The following is a 17,796-nucleotide window of genomic DNA, read 5'->3' as shown; positions in this document are numbered from 1 at the left end:
TTCAGTCTCACCCACATGTACCTAGCCTGCTCGTCGCTGCGGGCTATATGTATCAGTGGCTGCAGATCCTCTCTAAATAACACTGCCACTCCTCCCGAGCCCCGCCCTCTGTGCTCTGAGCGTGTCTCCTGTCTGTAGGCTGTCTCCCACCTGTATCCACTGATGTGAGGCATGGATTGCCCAGGGGCCTGGTGTGTCTCAGAGTAGAAGATGATGTCTCTTCCAGTAAAGCTATCCTCAAAAGCACCCACATCAAGACGCATAGATTCATTGCAGTTCCAGGCAGCTACTTTGAGTGTGGTCCCATAAGACTCGCACCGTCATGTGGAGCGTCACTCAAGTATTACCACTTTTCCGTCTCGGTAAAAAGCGATCTTGCCTTTTCCCCTTGCCACTCTAATCTCCGGCATTACTTCCTGCATATGAGCGATCTGCGAGAGGGTGAGATCATCCCCGAGAAAGATGCGAGTCTCTTTAAGGTTTGGTCTTTTCTTCAAGAATGACTTCTTTGCCTCCATGGAGGGAAAACGGAGGATGAGTGCTCTTTCTTTGTAGGTTTCTCCACTGCCTCCATTTTTCTTTATGTTGCCCACTCTCCATGCCCTTGTGTGTGTCGGCTCATGAATCCCCATCAAGGCTGTGAGTTCTTTTACTTCTTCGTCCACATTGCCTTTGTCTTTAAGACCGCAAATGCTCACATATAAAGCGCGCACCCTTCTCCTCTGCTCCTCCTCTAGTGTCTGGTTAATGATGTTGTTTGGTGTGGACGTGGGCGTTATCTCCTTGTCTTTTCCTTTCTTGGCCACCTTGATCCATTTCTCGGCTTCGTCCACCTTCAGTTGGGTTTTGGTAAGAACATCCACCCAAGAAGTCGTCATTTCTTTGTGCTGTTCTTCTCCCTCTTTGATGGCCCATACTTGTTCCTTGATCGTGTTGATTTCTTCGATTACCGAGGGTTGCAGTTCACCCTCTTCCAGTGTGTTTCTTGATCGGGCTTCGGCGAGTTCTTTCTTGAGTGATGCGATCTCTTCCTCTTGGGTCGATTGCGGTTCATTTTGGTAATGGTCTCCGTCATTTCTTCTTTACATTTTTGAATGGCATTCTCTAGGGGGTCGGCTTTATCGTTCGTCTTCCTCGTGCTAGATCGCCGTCCGCAAGGGAGTGAGGCCGTTGGGCGTGCGGGGGGGAGTCGGCCGCAAGGGAGTCGCTAGATGCACAGGTGCACCCACCCTAGCGGCGGTCTCAACGAGTGGTGGAGCGCGCGGCGGTACAGCCGAGGGGAGATAGTGGTAGTTATAGATTGGAGAGTGAGAGAGAAAGGGGGGGGGGGGGGGGGGGGGGGGGGTTATGGTAGATAGAGTGGGGGGAAGGGGGGCGGGCAGGAAAAGAAAAAAAAATTATTAATTTCCTACGCGTAGAGGATAGACATCCTACGCGTAGGAGAGGGGGGTAGACATACTACGCGTAGGGAATGATGGCACATGCTACGCGTAGAGAATAGAGGCTAGGGCAGCGTGCAGACGTCAAGGCGCGACAGAGCAGCAGCAGGGGGGGGAGGCGAGCGGGAGGTGCAAGGAGCGCGGGGGGCAGCAGGGGAGAGGAGCGCACAGAGAGAGAGAGAGAGAGAGAGAGAGAGAGAGAGAGAGAGAGAGAGAGAGAGAGAGAGAGAGAGAATGAAATGTTATATTAACGTCTTCAAAAGGCCAAAATGACCTATGAGACCAAACTGTTACAAAATTGTGAATCTGATACCATGTCTGGGTACAAAAAGACTAGAACAAAAATACTACTACTACTAGAATCCATCCTCATCTGCACTTTGGATATCGAGAGAGTATGGCTCGAATCCTCTCATGTAGTCTCCATCGATGCTGTGTAGCCCCTCTCCTCAATTGTGGCCGTCTGGATCTTCGTAGCTCTAGTGCTCGGTCGAGTGAGAGTGCCGGTAATGGTCGAATGAGCGTGGGCCGAGTTCTGCAATGATGGCTGCTCCTCTGGCTATTCCATATCTAGCGAAAAGAAATCTGTAATTTGTCTCTGCGACTGTCTCTCTCTAGCTCTCTCCAGTAAAGTGTCTCTATATATGTGTAACTCAAGTAGATATAGCCCAAGACATCTTTGATACTCATAACTCGTGACCCTAGAGAAAGAACCAAAACCCTCTCTAAATAAGCAGTGGAAACGGCCCCGAATCTCATAGTACATTGTGCAATGACATACGTAATGTAGCTCTGTCTTTGGCTCTAGCTAGCATAAGCGGCATATCTTGTTGTCTGTTGGTATCCCTCTGACTCTACCAGTCTCAATCTCCAGCTGATGTGAGGATGTGCGTATCTGACCAGTTGCACACCGCAAACCATGAAACATGTGTATCCATGTAGCTGGGTCGAATCACAAACCCATCTCCTGTGAGGTGGAGAAGATGCTCTCTATAGAAAGCCATCTTCGTGCCCAACTCCTGTGGCGTCTCTATCCACACACACACACACACACAGAGCATGGGCTCGATCGTTCCATACGCCATTGGCGATCCTCCTCAATTCTGAGAATGCCTATGACCCAATAGATTGGAGTTTTCTTGAGGGATCCTATTTCCAATGGGTTTTCCGGATGCTTGGATTCGAGGAGTCTCGGCACTTTGCAGGTCAGCTAGTAGTGCAGTGACCATCGGAGGATTTGTTGGACGCTCGTTTGAGAGCTCTCATTCAGTCACGCAGGATGCCCGCTGGCAGCTTACCTGTACTTGTTTCTGGCAGAGACGATGTCGGATTTCATCAGAGCACAGCAGCAAGGTATTAGAGGTCTACTCATGCCCGTTGAAGATGAGCCATTTAGTAGATTAGGAGTACGCTGATGACACTACTGTTTTTACGCTATGCCACAGGTGTTTTGGATGCAGCTCGTCACTCTGTGGATGCATATTGTTTGGCAAATGCTGCACATATCAACTCGCATAAGTCTTTCGACATTCTTGTGGGGACTAATGACATGCCAACATGGGGTACAGTGGGTGGTTTTGCTTGGTTGAGACCTGGTTAGTCTTGTAATTACTTGGAGTTTCAGGTAAGTTTGGATGTTGACTTCGGAGCAGCCATTTGCACCTGTTATGCAATCAATGTGTAGGAAGCTTTGCTACTAGTCCTCTCAGCATCTTTCTTTGGCTGGTCGAGCATTGGTAGCCAATCAAGTGTTGTTGGCCATGGGGAGCAATCTTATGTTGATGTATTGTCCTGGCAGTCTTTTTTTTTTTAGGGTACTGCCAAAGATCGAGGCAATCTAAAGATCGACAAAGCCCACTACTCAGCCCTTTGAAGTACTACCAAAGAAAGCACCAACCTTTCATGCCCAGTAGAAGTCCACCAGCCCCACTACCCCTACGGACCTACCCTCCCAAGCATCTACTTCCACTCCCTCAACCAGTTCTTCACCTCCCAGGTCACTTTCCTTAATACACTTTCCACCAACTATGTTACAGCAGAATCTGGAGCAACAGGCTCCTGAGCACGCAGCCATGAAGGAGCTAGTAAGCGTTCTTGCTAAGGTGAACATCAAATTTCCCACTTTCAAAGGACTCTCCACTGGGATGCAGACGACCACGCTCGGAGGTTTGTATCCCTCTGCAGAGGTTTGGGCCGAGACTGAGAAGATGCCTACTTAGTGCTCTTTCCGTCCACCTTAGATGGCCAAGCAGACAAATGATACAGTCACTTTGCAGAGAACCACTTTAAGACTTGGGCAACACTGAGGCGACAGTTTTGTGAAGCTTTCAGACCACGTAACTGTCAAGAGAAAGTCTTAGATGAGTTGGCAAATTTGGTGCTCCAACTTGATGAGACATTTGCAGAACTAATGACAAGAACAAAGTCTCTGGTGGCCAAGCTCCCCCCAAAGACGTCTCAACAGAATCTGCGGGAGACTCTCCGACCTAAAGCAACTTTGGAGGAGTTTGTCGCTACCGCTACCAGAATCGAGGGGGCAAGGCGGTTATTCAAGGAATCCCCCCAGGTAGAGTCTATCTCAGTCCTCATGGAAAGTGCATCTGACCCGTTGATTTCTTTACGGAGGGAACTCGAAGCACTGAAATTACAACGAGCTCTTCAGGAGGAGAGGTTCTCCTCTCTTCGACAGGAGAAGTCCCCACATCAAAAGGCCTTAGACCAGATCAAGCAGGAGCTAGCAAAGCTCAATGTTGGGGTAACCCTCAGAGCAAGCTGTAATAGGTGGAGGAGCCAATTGGTGTCCTCACTTGGCACAAAGGGCTGCCCTTGGCCTCGGTCTTCCAGAAGGTCCAACTCAACTATCCCCAGTCTCTCAAACTAGTCCATCTCTAGCAACTGACAAGCCATCGACTAGTGTCAAAGTCCAACAGACCTCCATGCTATTTAATATTGATGGGGCCTTCTTAAAGGTAGTGGCTGACTGCAGCAGATCAAGGTACCAGAGAAGGCCCTGATCATCAGCGACAACTCTGCAACAGAGACTATCTTGAATAATACCTTTCAACTAGTGTCACTCTACAACATGCTTTGGTTAGATGCAAATCTTCAGAGTGACATCGTTACAGTCATTCAGTCTCTGTATCCAAGAGCAGGGCCTAGTGGCAAGCACCTCCCAGTGCATCCCTCAAAGTCCTATATGATCTCATATTCCACTACTCCCCTCACTGACTACGCGAGTCCTCGGCTCACTCTATTCTCGGGCGCCAATTCTCAGATGTCATCGTCAATGGTGGACCTAGCATCAACCTGATGCCAAAGTTCACTATGCAGGCACTGGGTCTACAACCTACTAGGCCCGCCCCATTCACAGTGACTTTGGCCGACCAGAGGACTATCTACCCCTTGGGCATGGTAGACAAGGTGCCTCTGCACATATAGGACTTCACATTCCACTTGGATTTCATCGTGGTTCGCCTTCCTAAGGTCAAGGGTGGTTTGACCTTGCTCATTGATCAACCATGGCTATGGCACACTAAAGCGCTACATGATTGGGACAATGATGCCATGTGGATACACACTCCTTGCTGCCCAAAGACACCCATTCGACTTGAAGAAGGCATGGTCTTGTAGTGCATCATAGCTCTTTGTCGCTGGAGTCCAACCCCAAACTGGCACAACCTACCCCACTCGATAGGCTAGAGGACTTGCTTGAGTGGTTAGAAGCTACCATGTCTATGCCTTTCCATGTGGTTTCTATCAATCCTTGCCCAAGGATACCTCATCTACCAGTGTCCCTACAGTAGCCAAGCAAAGTGTGCTGCCTAGCCCAGAAACAAGTGTTGCGAATGCTCCTACTGTCGAGGCCTATGGGCTTGGTGAGCCAACCAAACAAATGAGGTAAGAAATCTCCCTTACAAGAATTTACCCAGTTGTCAACCTCCTCGGTGTCTGACTCCCTGACCACGGCGAAGTTCTCTTTTATGTCTGATGAACTCCCCTCTAAGGAGCTTCCACAAGGATAGTTACAAGGAGAATATGTTGATTTCAATATTCATCAGACACAAGAGCATGTAAGGGAAGTCAACCTTGGAGATCCCAATAACCCATAGCCCATTCTTTTAGTAGCTTGGTTATGGGATCACACGGCACTCCTCGACCAGGTAGTTTCTTTGATGCATTCTTTCAAAGATGTTTTCGTTTGGTCTTACAAAGATTTGGAAGAAATCCCACCAGAACTAGGCTTTCACACTATCCCTCTGGTCGAAGGGGTCAAGCCAGACAGAGGCCGAGCTTACAAACAAAACCCCAAGTATGCAGAAGCTGTCAAAATGGAGCTAGAGACAATGCAAGAAGCAGGCATCATCGAGGCCGTGGAGCATTCTGAGTGGCTGTCCCCAATGGTAACAGCTCCCAAAAAGCAATCCAATAAAATCCGTGTGCATCGACTACCGCGCGTTGTATAAGGTAACAATCCCAGATGGCTTTCCAACACCTTTCACAAAGCGAGTGCTTCAAGATGTGGCTGGGCACATCCTCTACAGTTTCATAGACGGGTTCAGTGGATACAATCAACTGGGCATTCATCCTGTTGATCATATCAAAACTGCTTTTGTGACTCCATGAAATATTTTCCATTTACACTAGAATGTCTTTTGAGCTGAAAAACGCTCCCCCTTCTTTCAATCGCACAATATATCTCATCTTTTATCCTCTCCTAACTAATCATCTTCGCATATTCATGGATGATTTTTGAACCTTCTTCGATGCTCAATGTTCCACCCCAATGGAGAATTTGGAGGAGCACCTCGCTCAGCTCTCTGTCGTCTTCCTTCGGTGTAGAGAGTCACGCTTGAAACTCATACCTAACAAATGCCATTTTAGGTACACTTTTGGGCCATCTGGTGTTTGCTAAAGGTTTAGCTCATGACCCCGATAAGATAGTAGCCATTTTGCGGTTGCCTCCCCCCATCAATCCCAAAGGTGTTCAGAGCTTTGTAGGCCACACACGATATCATCGCACATTCATCCGTATGTATGCCGAGGTTGCTCAACCACTGACCCGCCTGACCAGTGCTGTTGTACCCTTCCAATGGTCAAAGCCTGAGACCCACGCATGAGCCTCTTAGCGTTTTCTGCTGGGCAGCCATAGAAGAGTTCGTTGGCAGCCAGGGGTACTACTCGTCGCAGGCGCTCCTTCTCTAGGGGCTGGGGCAGCAAGTTCTCCCCTTTCACTTCTTCCCCTCAAGGCAGCCTATTTAATGGGCATAGCAGTTAGATGCAGGGGAGAGCAGAGATTTCTATTTCCTTTGAAGGGAAGCCACACCGGCAGCCTTGAGTCCTTCGTCTCTCTCTCCAGTTCTTCCTTTTCCAGGAGATGGACTTGTGTTGGGGAGCCTAGCCCATGTCGAGACCGTGGCAGTGGTCTCGAGTGCAGAAGCAGTTGGCAGTGTCAGTAGCAGCTGCAGTTGTGTGTCCTCGGGTCTATCCATTGGGCATGTCAGTTCTATGCCGGACCACCCTTGGTCACTTGTATGAGCAGATTGTTATCAGCATGGAGAACCTTTCCCATATCTCTCTCTCTCTCTCTCTTTCTCTCTCTCATTCTCAGATGTCCTGTCTCTCTCTACCTCAATGATCTATCTTCTCCATAGGTGTGTCTTGTTCATGAGTTTGGCATTGCAGGTGTTCTAGATTGGAGTGAAGGTACCCACCGGATCACGAGCCAGTTCTTGTCTTCATTGCATCTTCCGCTACCACCTTTCACATAATATCAGAGCTCTATGGTGATACGACCACCTAAGTGCTTAGATGTGGCTGATCTGGTGCGGTTTTGGACATGATTGAGAGAGAAGCAGCTGGCTGTTTTTTTTCTGGTTTTCTCCAAGTTTGAGGCAGATTGGGGTATGTGGAGGCCTTGGATCCTCGTCTACGACTTCCCCGTCTTTACCCTTGATTACCCCGACCTCTCTTCATTGAGGGGAACACGATGGAGGTCTCATGTCACAAACTGCTGACATGTCAAGCCACTGAAGAACGGAGCCAACCTGCAGATCCCGGCTCAAAGGCCTAAACCCTAAGTGAAGAAGCTGAATCAGCAGGAGAAGTTTTACCGACTTACAAAGTCTTGCCAAGTGGCCTATTTTTAAAGAAAAGTTCCTGCCAACTTATGGGACCCCGTCCGATGGGACCCAAGTGACACATAGAGAAAATAAAGCAGAACCCACATGCACAGCCAATGATGACGAGGCAGGCCTATACGGACAACCCGAAATTTGCGTTGACCTGCTGACGTGCCAGCCTGTACAGATTTCCGAGTTTTTTGTTGTCGTGTTGACATGGCAGTGTACGGGATTCCCTATTTTGCGCTGGCAACTTTTGGACCAGTTGCTTTTGAGTTTGTAGCTTTTCATGTAACTGCTTTTGAGGCCAAGGGCTTTTAAATATGTGCAAAGCGCTCAATCTCTGGCATGCTTCAATGTGAAGGTGTATGGATTGGAATACTGGCATTGTACTCAGTTGAAGCAATATGAAGAAATACCGAAAGGGACGCCAACGTTTGGGGCCAGTACTCTCTGAGGTGGAATTCCGCCACTCCGTGTCGCGTGTGCTCTCTATCTATTTCAGTTCAGTTGTTATTGAAGTTCTAAACATCCAAACTGTTCTTTTCTATTGGCACATGGTGCCCGTCTCATTGACATCTCACGATGTGCAGCAATGCGGACTGCTCTCCTAATCCGAGATGAAGTCATGTTATTGTGCTTTTCCTGCAATGAGAGCTACTCATTTCCAGCTTCTTCAGAGAGAAGTGTTTGGACAACAACAGGATCTTCCTCCTCATTTTTGGAGGAGGTTCCTATGGTTGTGTTCGCCTCTGTAAATAGTCATAATGGGCATCTCCCATATCGTGCTAGAATAGTCCTGATCCTCTGGTGAAGCCTCCATCGACGTCGTGGTCACCCTCCTCCACATGGATGCCTAGCTCTCTCGAGCTCAGTGGCTCTGTCCACTAATATACCTTTTGTATAAGTGATCTCTGAAGTCTGCTAAAGCCTTCGTCGACGTCGTGGTCACCCTCCTCGACGTGGGCGTCTAGCTCTCTCGAGCTCAGTGGCTTTGTCCACTAATATACCTTTTGTATAAGTGATCTCTGAAGTCTGATATGCATGTTCATCTGGCTGCGGAGTCCCTGCTCTATAGAAGTCAGTGATCTCCCTTTGTAAATGTCTCCCATTGCCTGGTCTCCTCAGGAATCTCCGTGTGTCTATGCAGCACTAGCAAAAACAACCCGAGGCATCTCTGATCCTGATATCTCATTACTCTAGCCAACGTTCCAAAGCCCTCTCTGAACAGACAGTGAAAGCGGCCTCGTATCTCATAGTATACCGGACATGACAAATGTGATGTAACTCTGTCTCTGGCTCTATATGACACAATTGGCATATCCACGCTTCTGCTAGTCTCCAAACTCTGCGAGTCTCAATCTCTAGCTGATGCGATGATGTGTGCATCTAACCAATAGCACATCGTATCCCATAGGATAAATGAGTGTCCATATTGGCCGGTTTGATCACATATCCATCTTCTATTAGTTGGAGAAGATGCTCTCTATAGAAATCCATCTTCGTGCCCAGCTCTTGTATCGGTTGTATCCATGTACTTCTCGTGCCTAGCTGAATCAAATCCAGTCTAGTAATTATTGTCCGTGCAAGAGAAAGGGAGGGTGCGTGCAAGGAGTACTGCAATGGGGATAGTCTATCCATGCTGAAGCCATGTGACTGAAACCATGATGTCATCTGTCCATACCAGCATGTTGTGTCCCCCTATAGCGCTAGCTGTCGAGATGACTCAAGGGCTACCCGAGCATATCTATCTTTGGGGAGGTCCCATAAATGATGCACGAAGGAAACTGATCTAGTAAGGGCGTTAACTACGAGAGGGGGGGGGCGCCTAGCTCAGCTCGCATAATCTCATGTGGCACTGAGGCCTTAGCCCGAATCAGATGAGAGATCGTAGAGACTAGAGGCCTCTCCATCCGTCACTGCTAGCAGATCTTCCATGGTGGTCTATTGAGGGTCCCCAACTCTGAGCCCCATAAAACATAGTTGAAGCCACTAGAGTCTCACAAAGCCACAGCTTTGTTCGAGGTTCCAGAAAGTGAACCTGTGAACACATCTTCTCCAATCCTTCCAAGGCTACATAAGCTCTCGTCAATCTAGTCTTTGTTGTTGTCCTCAATGAAAACACTGGTCCACTGAAGACTACCCCAAGATACCTGTATGCATCTGTATACTCCACCGTCTCATGGCCATATGTAAAAGTGAGTGTTGACCTCCTGGCCCACTATGGTGTGGTGTTAAACACCATAACCTTGGTTTTCCCCAAGATAACAGACAATGCACTATCGTGGGCAAATGTGTATAGAAAGGTCCATCCTCCCGGACCTCATGTGAGACTTCTGCCCTGCTGCTGCTTTTGTTGCCTCACGTAGCCTGCTGGCACCACAAAGCCCTTGCTCTCGCTGAACGAGTCATCCGTCAAGTCTCCCCTCACGGAATCACTACAACCCCTGCGCGTTCAGCAGCTCCGCACTGCGCGCTCAGCCCCTGGTTCAATTTCCGAGATAGAGGGAGCAAAGGACTCTTGCTACTGTGCAAGAGCCTTGCGATAGAGAACTCTTCAACGATAGAAGACTTTTCAGCGTGAGAATACTTTTTAGCGATAGAAGATTTTCTAATGATAGAAGAGAATACTCTTTAGCGATGCCCACACACTGCCTGCAGCAATAACCTAGCGAGTGGCCTGGCCTGCACGTCCACCTTGCAGCAACCCTAATGCACACCACTCTGTCAGCGTAACCTACTCACAGCCAGCGCACGTCGAGCTCAGAGAGAGAGAGAAAGAAAGAAAGAAAGAAAGATTTTTTAACGTCCATAGGAGGCCGAAATCGGCCTATGAGACAAATCAAAGTACATGGGGTGGGTGTCCTCTAGATATCTTGTGAAGGATGAAAAGGTACAAAGCAAAAATAGCTATCCTGTGTAAGGACTGAGGGAGGAGGGAGGTGTTACAAGGGTGGAGTTCTAAAAACAGGGGAGAGATGCAATCCTATATGCTGGGGTATATACAATCATGAAAGAAATGCTATCATATCTCTAGCTCCATCCAGTCCCGTAATCAGGGTGTAAGACATGATGCATGGGTGGGTGAGGTGTGAACAATCCCCGTAGGATGGAGGTTGGATCTGCAAAAGCCCGGATGCGTCTCTCCTCTAGAGATTTGTAGTAGCGCTCCTGGATCTCCTAGATCTCTCTCTGGTGAAGTCGGGGTGCCCTACACCCATGGGGACGTGGACGTCTGCGAGCTCGGACCTCCTCAGCCTGCTGTAGAGTCACTTCTCTCACAGTAGTCCGGGATGGTGGTATTATTGTGCCCCTCTGGAAGAAATCTGTAATCTGTGTCTGGCGCTTGTCTCTCACGACTGATAATGTCTGAAGGAGAGAATCTCGGTGCTGCTGTGCCTCTATGAGGAAGCGGCCGAAAAGTCGCTAGTCTCTGGACTGAAGAATCTGGTGTAAGGTGGGCTGATCTGCAAACAAAGTCGTATATCTGCCTCTGATCCCCTCATATGCTCTACATCTGCACACAAAATGCTCCTCACTCTCAATGTCTGTTGTGCAAAGTGTGCATATCCTCTCTGCCCTGGGGACATGTGCAGCTCTCCCTGCCTCAATCTCTAGATGGTGTGATGATACTCTGAGCTGTCCAATGGCGACCCGTGCTCTATGTGGCATATGGACATCCATGTATCTCGGTCTTTGGATGAAACCATCTGCTAGGATGGTCAGGAAGTGGTCTCTGTAGTATTGCCTCTTCGTAGGAAGAGGCTCTCTCGGTGTGATCCATGTCTCTCGGATGTATAGCTGCCAGAGATCCTGTCTTAGAACTCGATTCCTCTCATGGTGTGAGAGGCGTATGTGTGGGGAGTCGAGATCATACTGAAAAGGGGGCAAGTCTGTGATGTCCAAGCCATGGGATGTGAACCACTCTGTGACCTGTGAGTACCATGCTCTGGTGCCCCCCTCCTGATGTAGTTGTATCGATGCCTCAAAAGCTCTGCGTGTGAGTCTGTCTGGTGGAAGCTCTCGCATGCGCTGGATGAAGCAAACTGTCTGGAAGAGGGCGTCTACTAGCATCGGGGGTGCCGCTAGCTCTGCTCTGATGATGTCGTGTGGTACTGATGGTTTGCTATGGAGCAAACGAGAGATCATATGATCTGTGGGCGCTCTATCTATGTCCAAAGAGATGCTGAGAGTCCTGGTGCCCATACTAAGGCAGCGTACATCATGGTAGGTGTAACTAAAGTGTCAAAAAGCCACCCCTTGGTGCGGGGCTCCTGAAAGTGGGCCTGGTGGCATCTGCGCTCTAAGGTGGCCAGTGCTGCATATCCTCGTGTAAGCCGGTCTCTGGCTGCCTAGGTCATGGAAAATCTGCCCGTGGTGCCAGTGAAAGTCACCCCCAAATATACATATGAATCAACTACCTCAACCTGTCCACCTGCTACCATGAGCACTGCTCTACTCCGGACTGTCCTAGAGGTGTGGAAGATCATGACCTTGGTCTTGCCAAGGTTCACTGTGAGCCCTCGATGTGTGCAAAAATCATCCAAGGCGTGTAGGTGGCTCTGTAGTCCCTCCTATGTCTCAGAAACTAGCATAATATCATCTGCATAGAACATAATAAAAAATGGTGTACCTGCCAAGTCGGAGCCCACCCTGCCTGCTCGTAGGATGTAATCTGCTACCTCGTCGATGTACAAGCCAAATAGGGTCGGGGAGAGGGGGCATCCTTGCTTCACACCAATGGTGCTAGCAATGGGGTCCGATACTCCACTTGGGCACTGCACTCTACCTATGACCTGTGCATACAAAGAATGAATGGCCCATATCATCTCAGATGGTATCTGTAGCTCCTGGGGACGCTGAAAGAGTCTCTCTCTAGGGATGGTGTCAAAAGCCTTGCGGAAATCCACAAAGCAACAGTAGAGTCGTCTCTTCCGTGCTTTCGCTCCATCGATGAGGCAGCGAAGCACGAAGATGTGATCGATGGTCGAGAAAGTGCGTCGAAACCCTGTCAAACCTGGTGCACGAAGCCCTCATGCCTCTGCGTATGTGCTGAGCTCTGCCTCAAGAACTGCCCCATATAGTTTGGCCAATGTGTGGCCAATCATGATAGTCCTGTACTTCCCTGGGTCCAAGGTGTCGCCAGATTTGTGGATCGGCACAATGGTGTGCATGGTCCACTCCTTTGGTAGTCCCTCAACCAAAGCGCGGTTGAAGAGACGTGCTATCAAGGGGGAGAGGGTGTCTGCTGCATAGATGAGGTGCTCGCTCTCTAGTCTAGTGTGGTCTGCTGAGCGGCCATGCTGGAGGCGTAGAATAGCCCTCTTGACCATACTAGATGTAAAGAACGTCGAGGTGGTAGGTCGAGGGTCGGGTGGCTCCGGGATCAGTGGCTGCCCAGGTATCTGGTATAGGCGCTCGGCGTAATCATGCCAGATCTGAGGATCCTCCAGGGGGGTGGTAGGGCGTGGCTCTCTGAGAATCCTCCATGCGGTGGCGCAGTCTGTACTCATGAGAAGGTGGTTTAGCTCAAGCTCTTGTGCCTCTTCGAAGGCCCGCCGTTTACGGCGTGTGATGGCCTTCATCTATCGCCGGACCCCGCTCTCAGTGATCTCCTCCAAGGCTCGTCGAGCCCGTAGCTGCCTGTATAGATCCCTACACTCCTCGTCATACCACCGGTTCTAGGGCATTGTCCCAGAGGGTGGAGATCTACCAGTGTGGGTAGTATGTGGAAAGCAGCTGAGGGCTGAGGTGTGTAGAACTGCGGAAAGCTGGCTAGTGAGTGTAGAGAGTGGTGTATCTGGGTTGAGAGTGTAGATCCCCTCGTAGACATGTGATGAGTAAACTCTGGCTAGCTCATGTGTGAAATGTATGGTGGTGTGTGGTGTGAGTGTAGGTGGTGTGTGTGAGATGGGTGAGCCAGTGAAAGAGAGGGCAAGATATGCATGGTCAGCCCCAATATGTAGTGGTGGGATGGTGAAGGATGTGAGCAGGTGAGCTGCCTCTCTGAAGCCGATGATGTAGTCCACTGTACTGCCGCCGCTAGGTACTGATGGTGGTATGCAAGTCAGGCCTCCAGATGATGGCCATTGCGCCATCCCGTTGTAGATAACGAGACGGTACTGTGATCCCAAGCGAAGCAGATGTCGCCCGTACGGTGTCGGTGTGGTGGTGTCTCTGGAAAACCTCTCTGCCTCTGTGTTCTCCATGGTGGAGAGTAGCTCTGGGTCGTCAAAGTCGTAGATGTCACTGTCTACTCTGTGTCCTGGCGTTGAAGTCTCCCGTGAGGAAAACTTCTCCCAGCTTGGAGTATTCCATGATCTCCTCCCTGAGACATGCATATGGTGAAAGTGTATCATCCTCCTCCTCTCCGCCCTGTGTATGAGCCTCATATGTCTCTCCTCCGCCTGTGTGCAAATCTAGAACCACTGGGTGCGATGTAACAAATGGCAATGTAGAGAATGTGTTCATCAGAGAGCTCAATCCGCACCCACATGTAGCGTGCTCCTGGGTCACGGGCTACTATCCGTATCCTGCTATGGAGTGAGCGGCGGTAGAGGACTGCTACTCCGCCAAATCCTCTAGTGGTGTTGTGCCGTGTGCACTTCCTGTGTGTGGTTTCCCACTGATAATCCTGTACTCGGGGTAGACCTCTCTCTGAGCTCTCATGTGTCTCTGTGAGTAGAATGATTTCTCTGTCATGCATCACCTCCTCCAATCTCCCTGGGTGTGTCCACAGAGAGCCGTTGCAGTTCATGTGTATCTCCTCATATAGTGTCCCATAGGCCGCGAGTCCCTATGCTACGGCCTTGCCATCGATGATGACCCGACCGTCGCGATAGGAGGCTCGTTTTCCTTCATTGCGTGCTTGTTGCATCCGGGCCATGCATGCTCTTCTATGCTCCACTTGCATTTTGTGAGGTCGTCATCTAGGTAGATGGGGGGGGCCCTGAGACCTCGTAGGATTACCCTCTTTCGGATGAAAAGGGTGCGTGCTTCTTCCGATGACAATTGGAGTATAAGAGGCCTCTTTTTGGTGAGGTCTTTGCCGGCTCGCCAAGCTTTGGTGAAGGGGGTTGGGTCTTCTACTTTGTAACCAAGTGTGTTGCATAGGGTTTTACCATCTTTCTCAGGGGTGGATTCCTTCCCTTCGTCAATGCCGGTGACTCGTATATTAAGGCGACGGGCATTCCGCATCTTCTCCTCTTCAAGGGTGGTGTGTACAAGGAGATCTTCTTCCTTGTGGGCGTCCTCTTTCGCTTCTTTCTTGAGGTTCTTCTTGAGCACTTCTACCCATCCCTCCTTTGCAGCTTTGAGCTTGTCTTCCAGGCTCTCGGTAAGGGCTTTAGTGAGTTCTTCTTTGATGGCCTCCTTTGTGTCCTTGTTGATTTCCCCTTCCTCGCGGGTAAGGGATGCGATTGAGGCCTTGAGGATGGCCATTTGCTCATGCATCTCTTCCTTCTCTTTCTTCCATCCCTCAAGCTCCTCCTTTTTGTCTTCCTTCTCCCTTGCCCATTCTTCTTTCTCTTTGTTCAAGACTTCTACTTCTTTCTCAAGTTTGGAGAGGCGGTTGATGATAGTGGTGATGGCCGAGTCGGTCAATTTCTTGTTTTCTTTGATCGTGGCGTGTAGCTTGTCCTCCATCTTGGCCATTTCATCCTTTGTGGCCCCTTTTTCCATAGCCGTTAAATGGGTGGTCCCTTTGTATTGAAGGTTGAAAAAGGGTGAGCCGTGGGAACAGGCAGGTATGCTGGGTGGGGGGTTAATTGCTGGCGGATTTGTTTGTGGGCAGGCCTGACGCGTTCAGGTGGGCAGACGGGAGAAGAACTTGACCGGCAGGGGCAGTGGGAATGCGCGCAGGCAGGCCCAAAAACGAAAGCTAAAAAATGATGCGCGCAAGTATTTAGGCGCGCGAGACAGGCTGCGCGCAGGTAGCTGGGCGCGCGCAGGCAGTGCAACAGGTCATGGCGAGGGCGCAGCAAAGAGAGAGAGAGAGAGAGAGAGAGAGAGAGAGAGAGAGTTAGCGTAGGCTACCTGTCTCTACACCATCCCCTCCTTGGATTAAGCACGCAAGGCACATGTTGCCCACACGAGAGAGAGAGAGAGAGAGAGAGAGAGAGAGAGAGAGAGAGAGAGAGAGAGAGAGAGAGAGAGAGAGAGAGAGAGAGAGAGAGAGAGAGAGAGAGAGAGAGAGAGAGCTTTTTCCTCATGTCCAGACTTCTCACAAAAGTGGCAGTAAACCCGAAGGGGGCATTCTTGTGGAGGGTGCCCTGGAGAGGGGCATGAGCTACACCAAACCATAGCCTTAGTCTCCTGCTGAGACTTGAGCTCTTCTAGCTCGTGCTTGATGTGTTCCAATGCCTCGTGATGTGGAGGCTTCTCTTGTCTAAGAGAGAAGGACCTCTCCTCTTGAAGAGCTCGCTGTAACTCTAGGGCTTCAAGTTCCCTGCGTAAAGAAGTTAAAGGATCAAAAGGACTTTCCAAAAACACTGAGGGGGTCTCTACCTGAGGAGAGTTGGTGAACAGCTTCCTAGCTCCCTCTATCCTAGTAGCAACAATGGCGTCAGGTCGGAGACTCTCTCGCAGTTTTTGCTGCGAAGTTTTGGGAGGTCCACCCACTTCTTAACCATAAATTCACCGGGTTGCTAGGGAAGCTTGGCAACCAGAGACTTGGTTTTAGTCATAAGTTCTGCAAAAGTCTCCTCTGGCTGGAGCACCATGTTGGCCACTCGTCCAAAACCTTCTCCTTGTAGTCACCTGGCCTGAATGCTACACAGAACTGTTGTCTTAAGGCTGCCGAAGTTGCAAAATGGTTCTCTGCAAACTGGCTGTACCATTTGTCTGCTAAGCCATCCAAGGTAGATGGAAAGAGTACCAAATAAGCATCTTCTCTATTAAGACCACGACCCCTACAGAGAGATACAAACCTCCTTGCATGGTCGTCAACATCTTCTGAAGAGAGTCCTTTGAAGGTAGGAAACTTGATGTTTACTGTGGCCAAAACACTAGCCAACGCCTCCATGGCCCCTTGCTCAGGAGCCCGTTGCTCAATAGCCTGCTGTAACAAAATAGGAGAGACTTTTATTTTTTTTTACTTTTTACTTTTTTGGGCTAGAGCCGGCAAGCCAGCAAGGAACTGCTTTTGCTTCGCGTGCACGCAAACGAGTGAAAGACAAATTACCTTGCGGACTTGCCGACAAAGGGAAAAGCGCTTCCATGCCGTATCGTGGCATGTCAACGGGGAATGGAAGCAAGTTTCCCCCTCGGGGGAGTAAAAAGTCTTTTCATGCCATGTTAGTCAGTCCATGTTCCCTTGTTAGTCACGCCACCCGAGGGTCACGTCGGGAAATCACCAAACGAATTCAGTGATGCATTTAAGGACCAAGGCTGAGAGAGAGGGACAAACCCTTGTAAAGACTTTTATTGGAGAAGGTGATCAGGAAGATGTGGAACCGGATGGAGGAATGGGTGATGTCGTATGTGGAGGTATGGGTGATGAGTTGATGGACTTCTACTAGGTACCAAGGGTCGTCTTCTGTTGTAGTACTTCAGAGGACTCAGTAGTGCGCTGACGCTTGACTGCCGGCCTTGTATATGTCATGCAGCGACCACCAATCCAACCAAGCTTTGGGCAAGAAAACCTTTAACAGGCTGAAGACAGGTCTAGACTCTACTAGTCCAGGCAAGTACTAGACCCAGGCTGGACCAGGGACGGGGAGGACTAGACCAAGGTCAACGAGGACTAGACCAAGGTCGAGAAAGGACTAGTCCAGGGAAGAGGGCTGGTTGGACTAGGGCGAGAGAGGACTAGCGCGAGAGGACTAGACCAGTTGGACCACACAGTGCAAGGCAAGGTAGGCGAAGCTAGGTAAAAACCACTAGCTTCACTGTTTGTATTCTTGGCCATTTCCTCCATCTTGGCCATTTCATCCTTTGTGGCCCCTTTTTCCATAGCCGTTAAATGGGTGGTCCCTTTGTATTGAAGGTTGAAAAAGGGTGAGCCGTGGGAACAGGCAGGTATGCTGGGTGGGGGGTTAATTGCTGGCGGATTTGTTTGTGGGCAGGCCTGACGCGTTCTGGTGGGCAGACGGGAGAAGAACTTGACCGGCAGGGGCAGTGGGAATGCGCGCAGGCAGGCCCAAAAACGAAAGCTAAAAAATGATGCGCGCAAGTATTTAGGCGCGCGAGACAGGCTGCGCGCAGGTAGCTGGGCGCGCGCAGGCAGTGCAACAGGTCAT

At 49.9% G+C, this 17,796-nt stretch overlaps 2 protein-coding genes across 2 annotated transcripts in view; both read right to left on the bottom strand.

Moving 5' to 3' along the window:
- NOF1 (U3 small nucleolar RNA-associated protein) overlaps positions 1 to 17,796 on the bottom strand; it is a 195,449-nt gene that overhangs the window by 90,494 nt on the left and 87,159 nt on the right. The window lies entirely within an intron of this gene.
- Positions 12,592 to 13,181, bottom strand: LOC147448866 (uncharacterized). Its single transcript, XM_086522524.1, has one exon. It carries the CDS (start codon positions 13,141 to 13,143, stop codon positions 12,592 to 12,594), a length of 552 nt encoding a protein of 183 aa, XP_086378650.1. The 5' UTR covers positions 13,144 to 13,181.

This window comes from Adiantum capillus-veneris, chromosome 10, assembly GCF_014529385.1.
Source record: "Adiantum capillus-veneris isolate H3 chromosome 10, ASM1452938v2, whole genome shotgun sequence".
In the NCBI taxonomy this organism is placed as follows: Eukaryota; Viridiplantae; Streptophyta; class Polypodiopsida; order Polypodiales; family Pteridaceae; genus Adiantum; species Adiantum capillus-veneris.
This window is presented reverse-complemented; position numbering and strand designations above follow the sequence as displayed.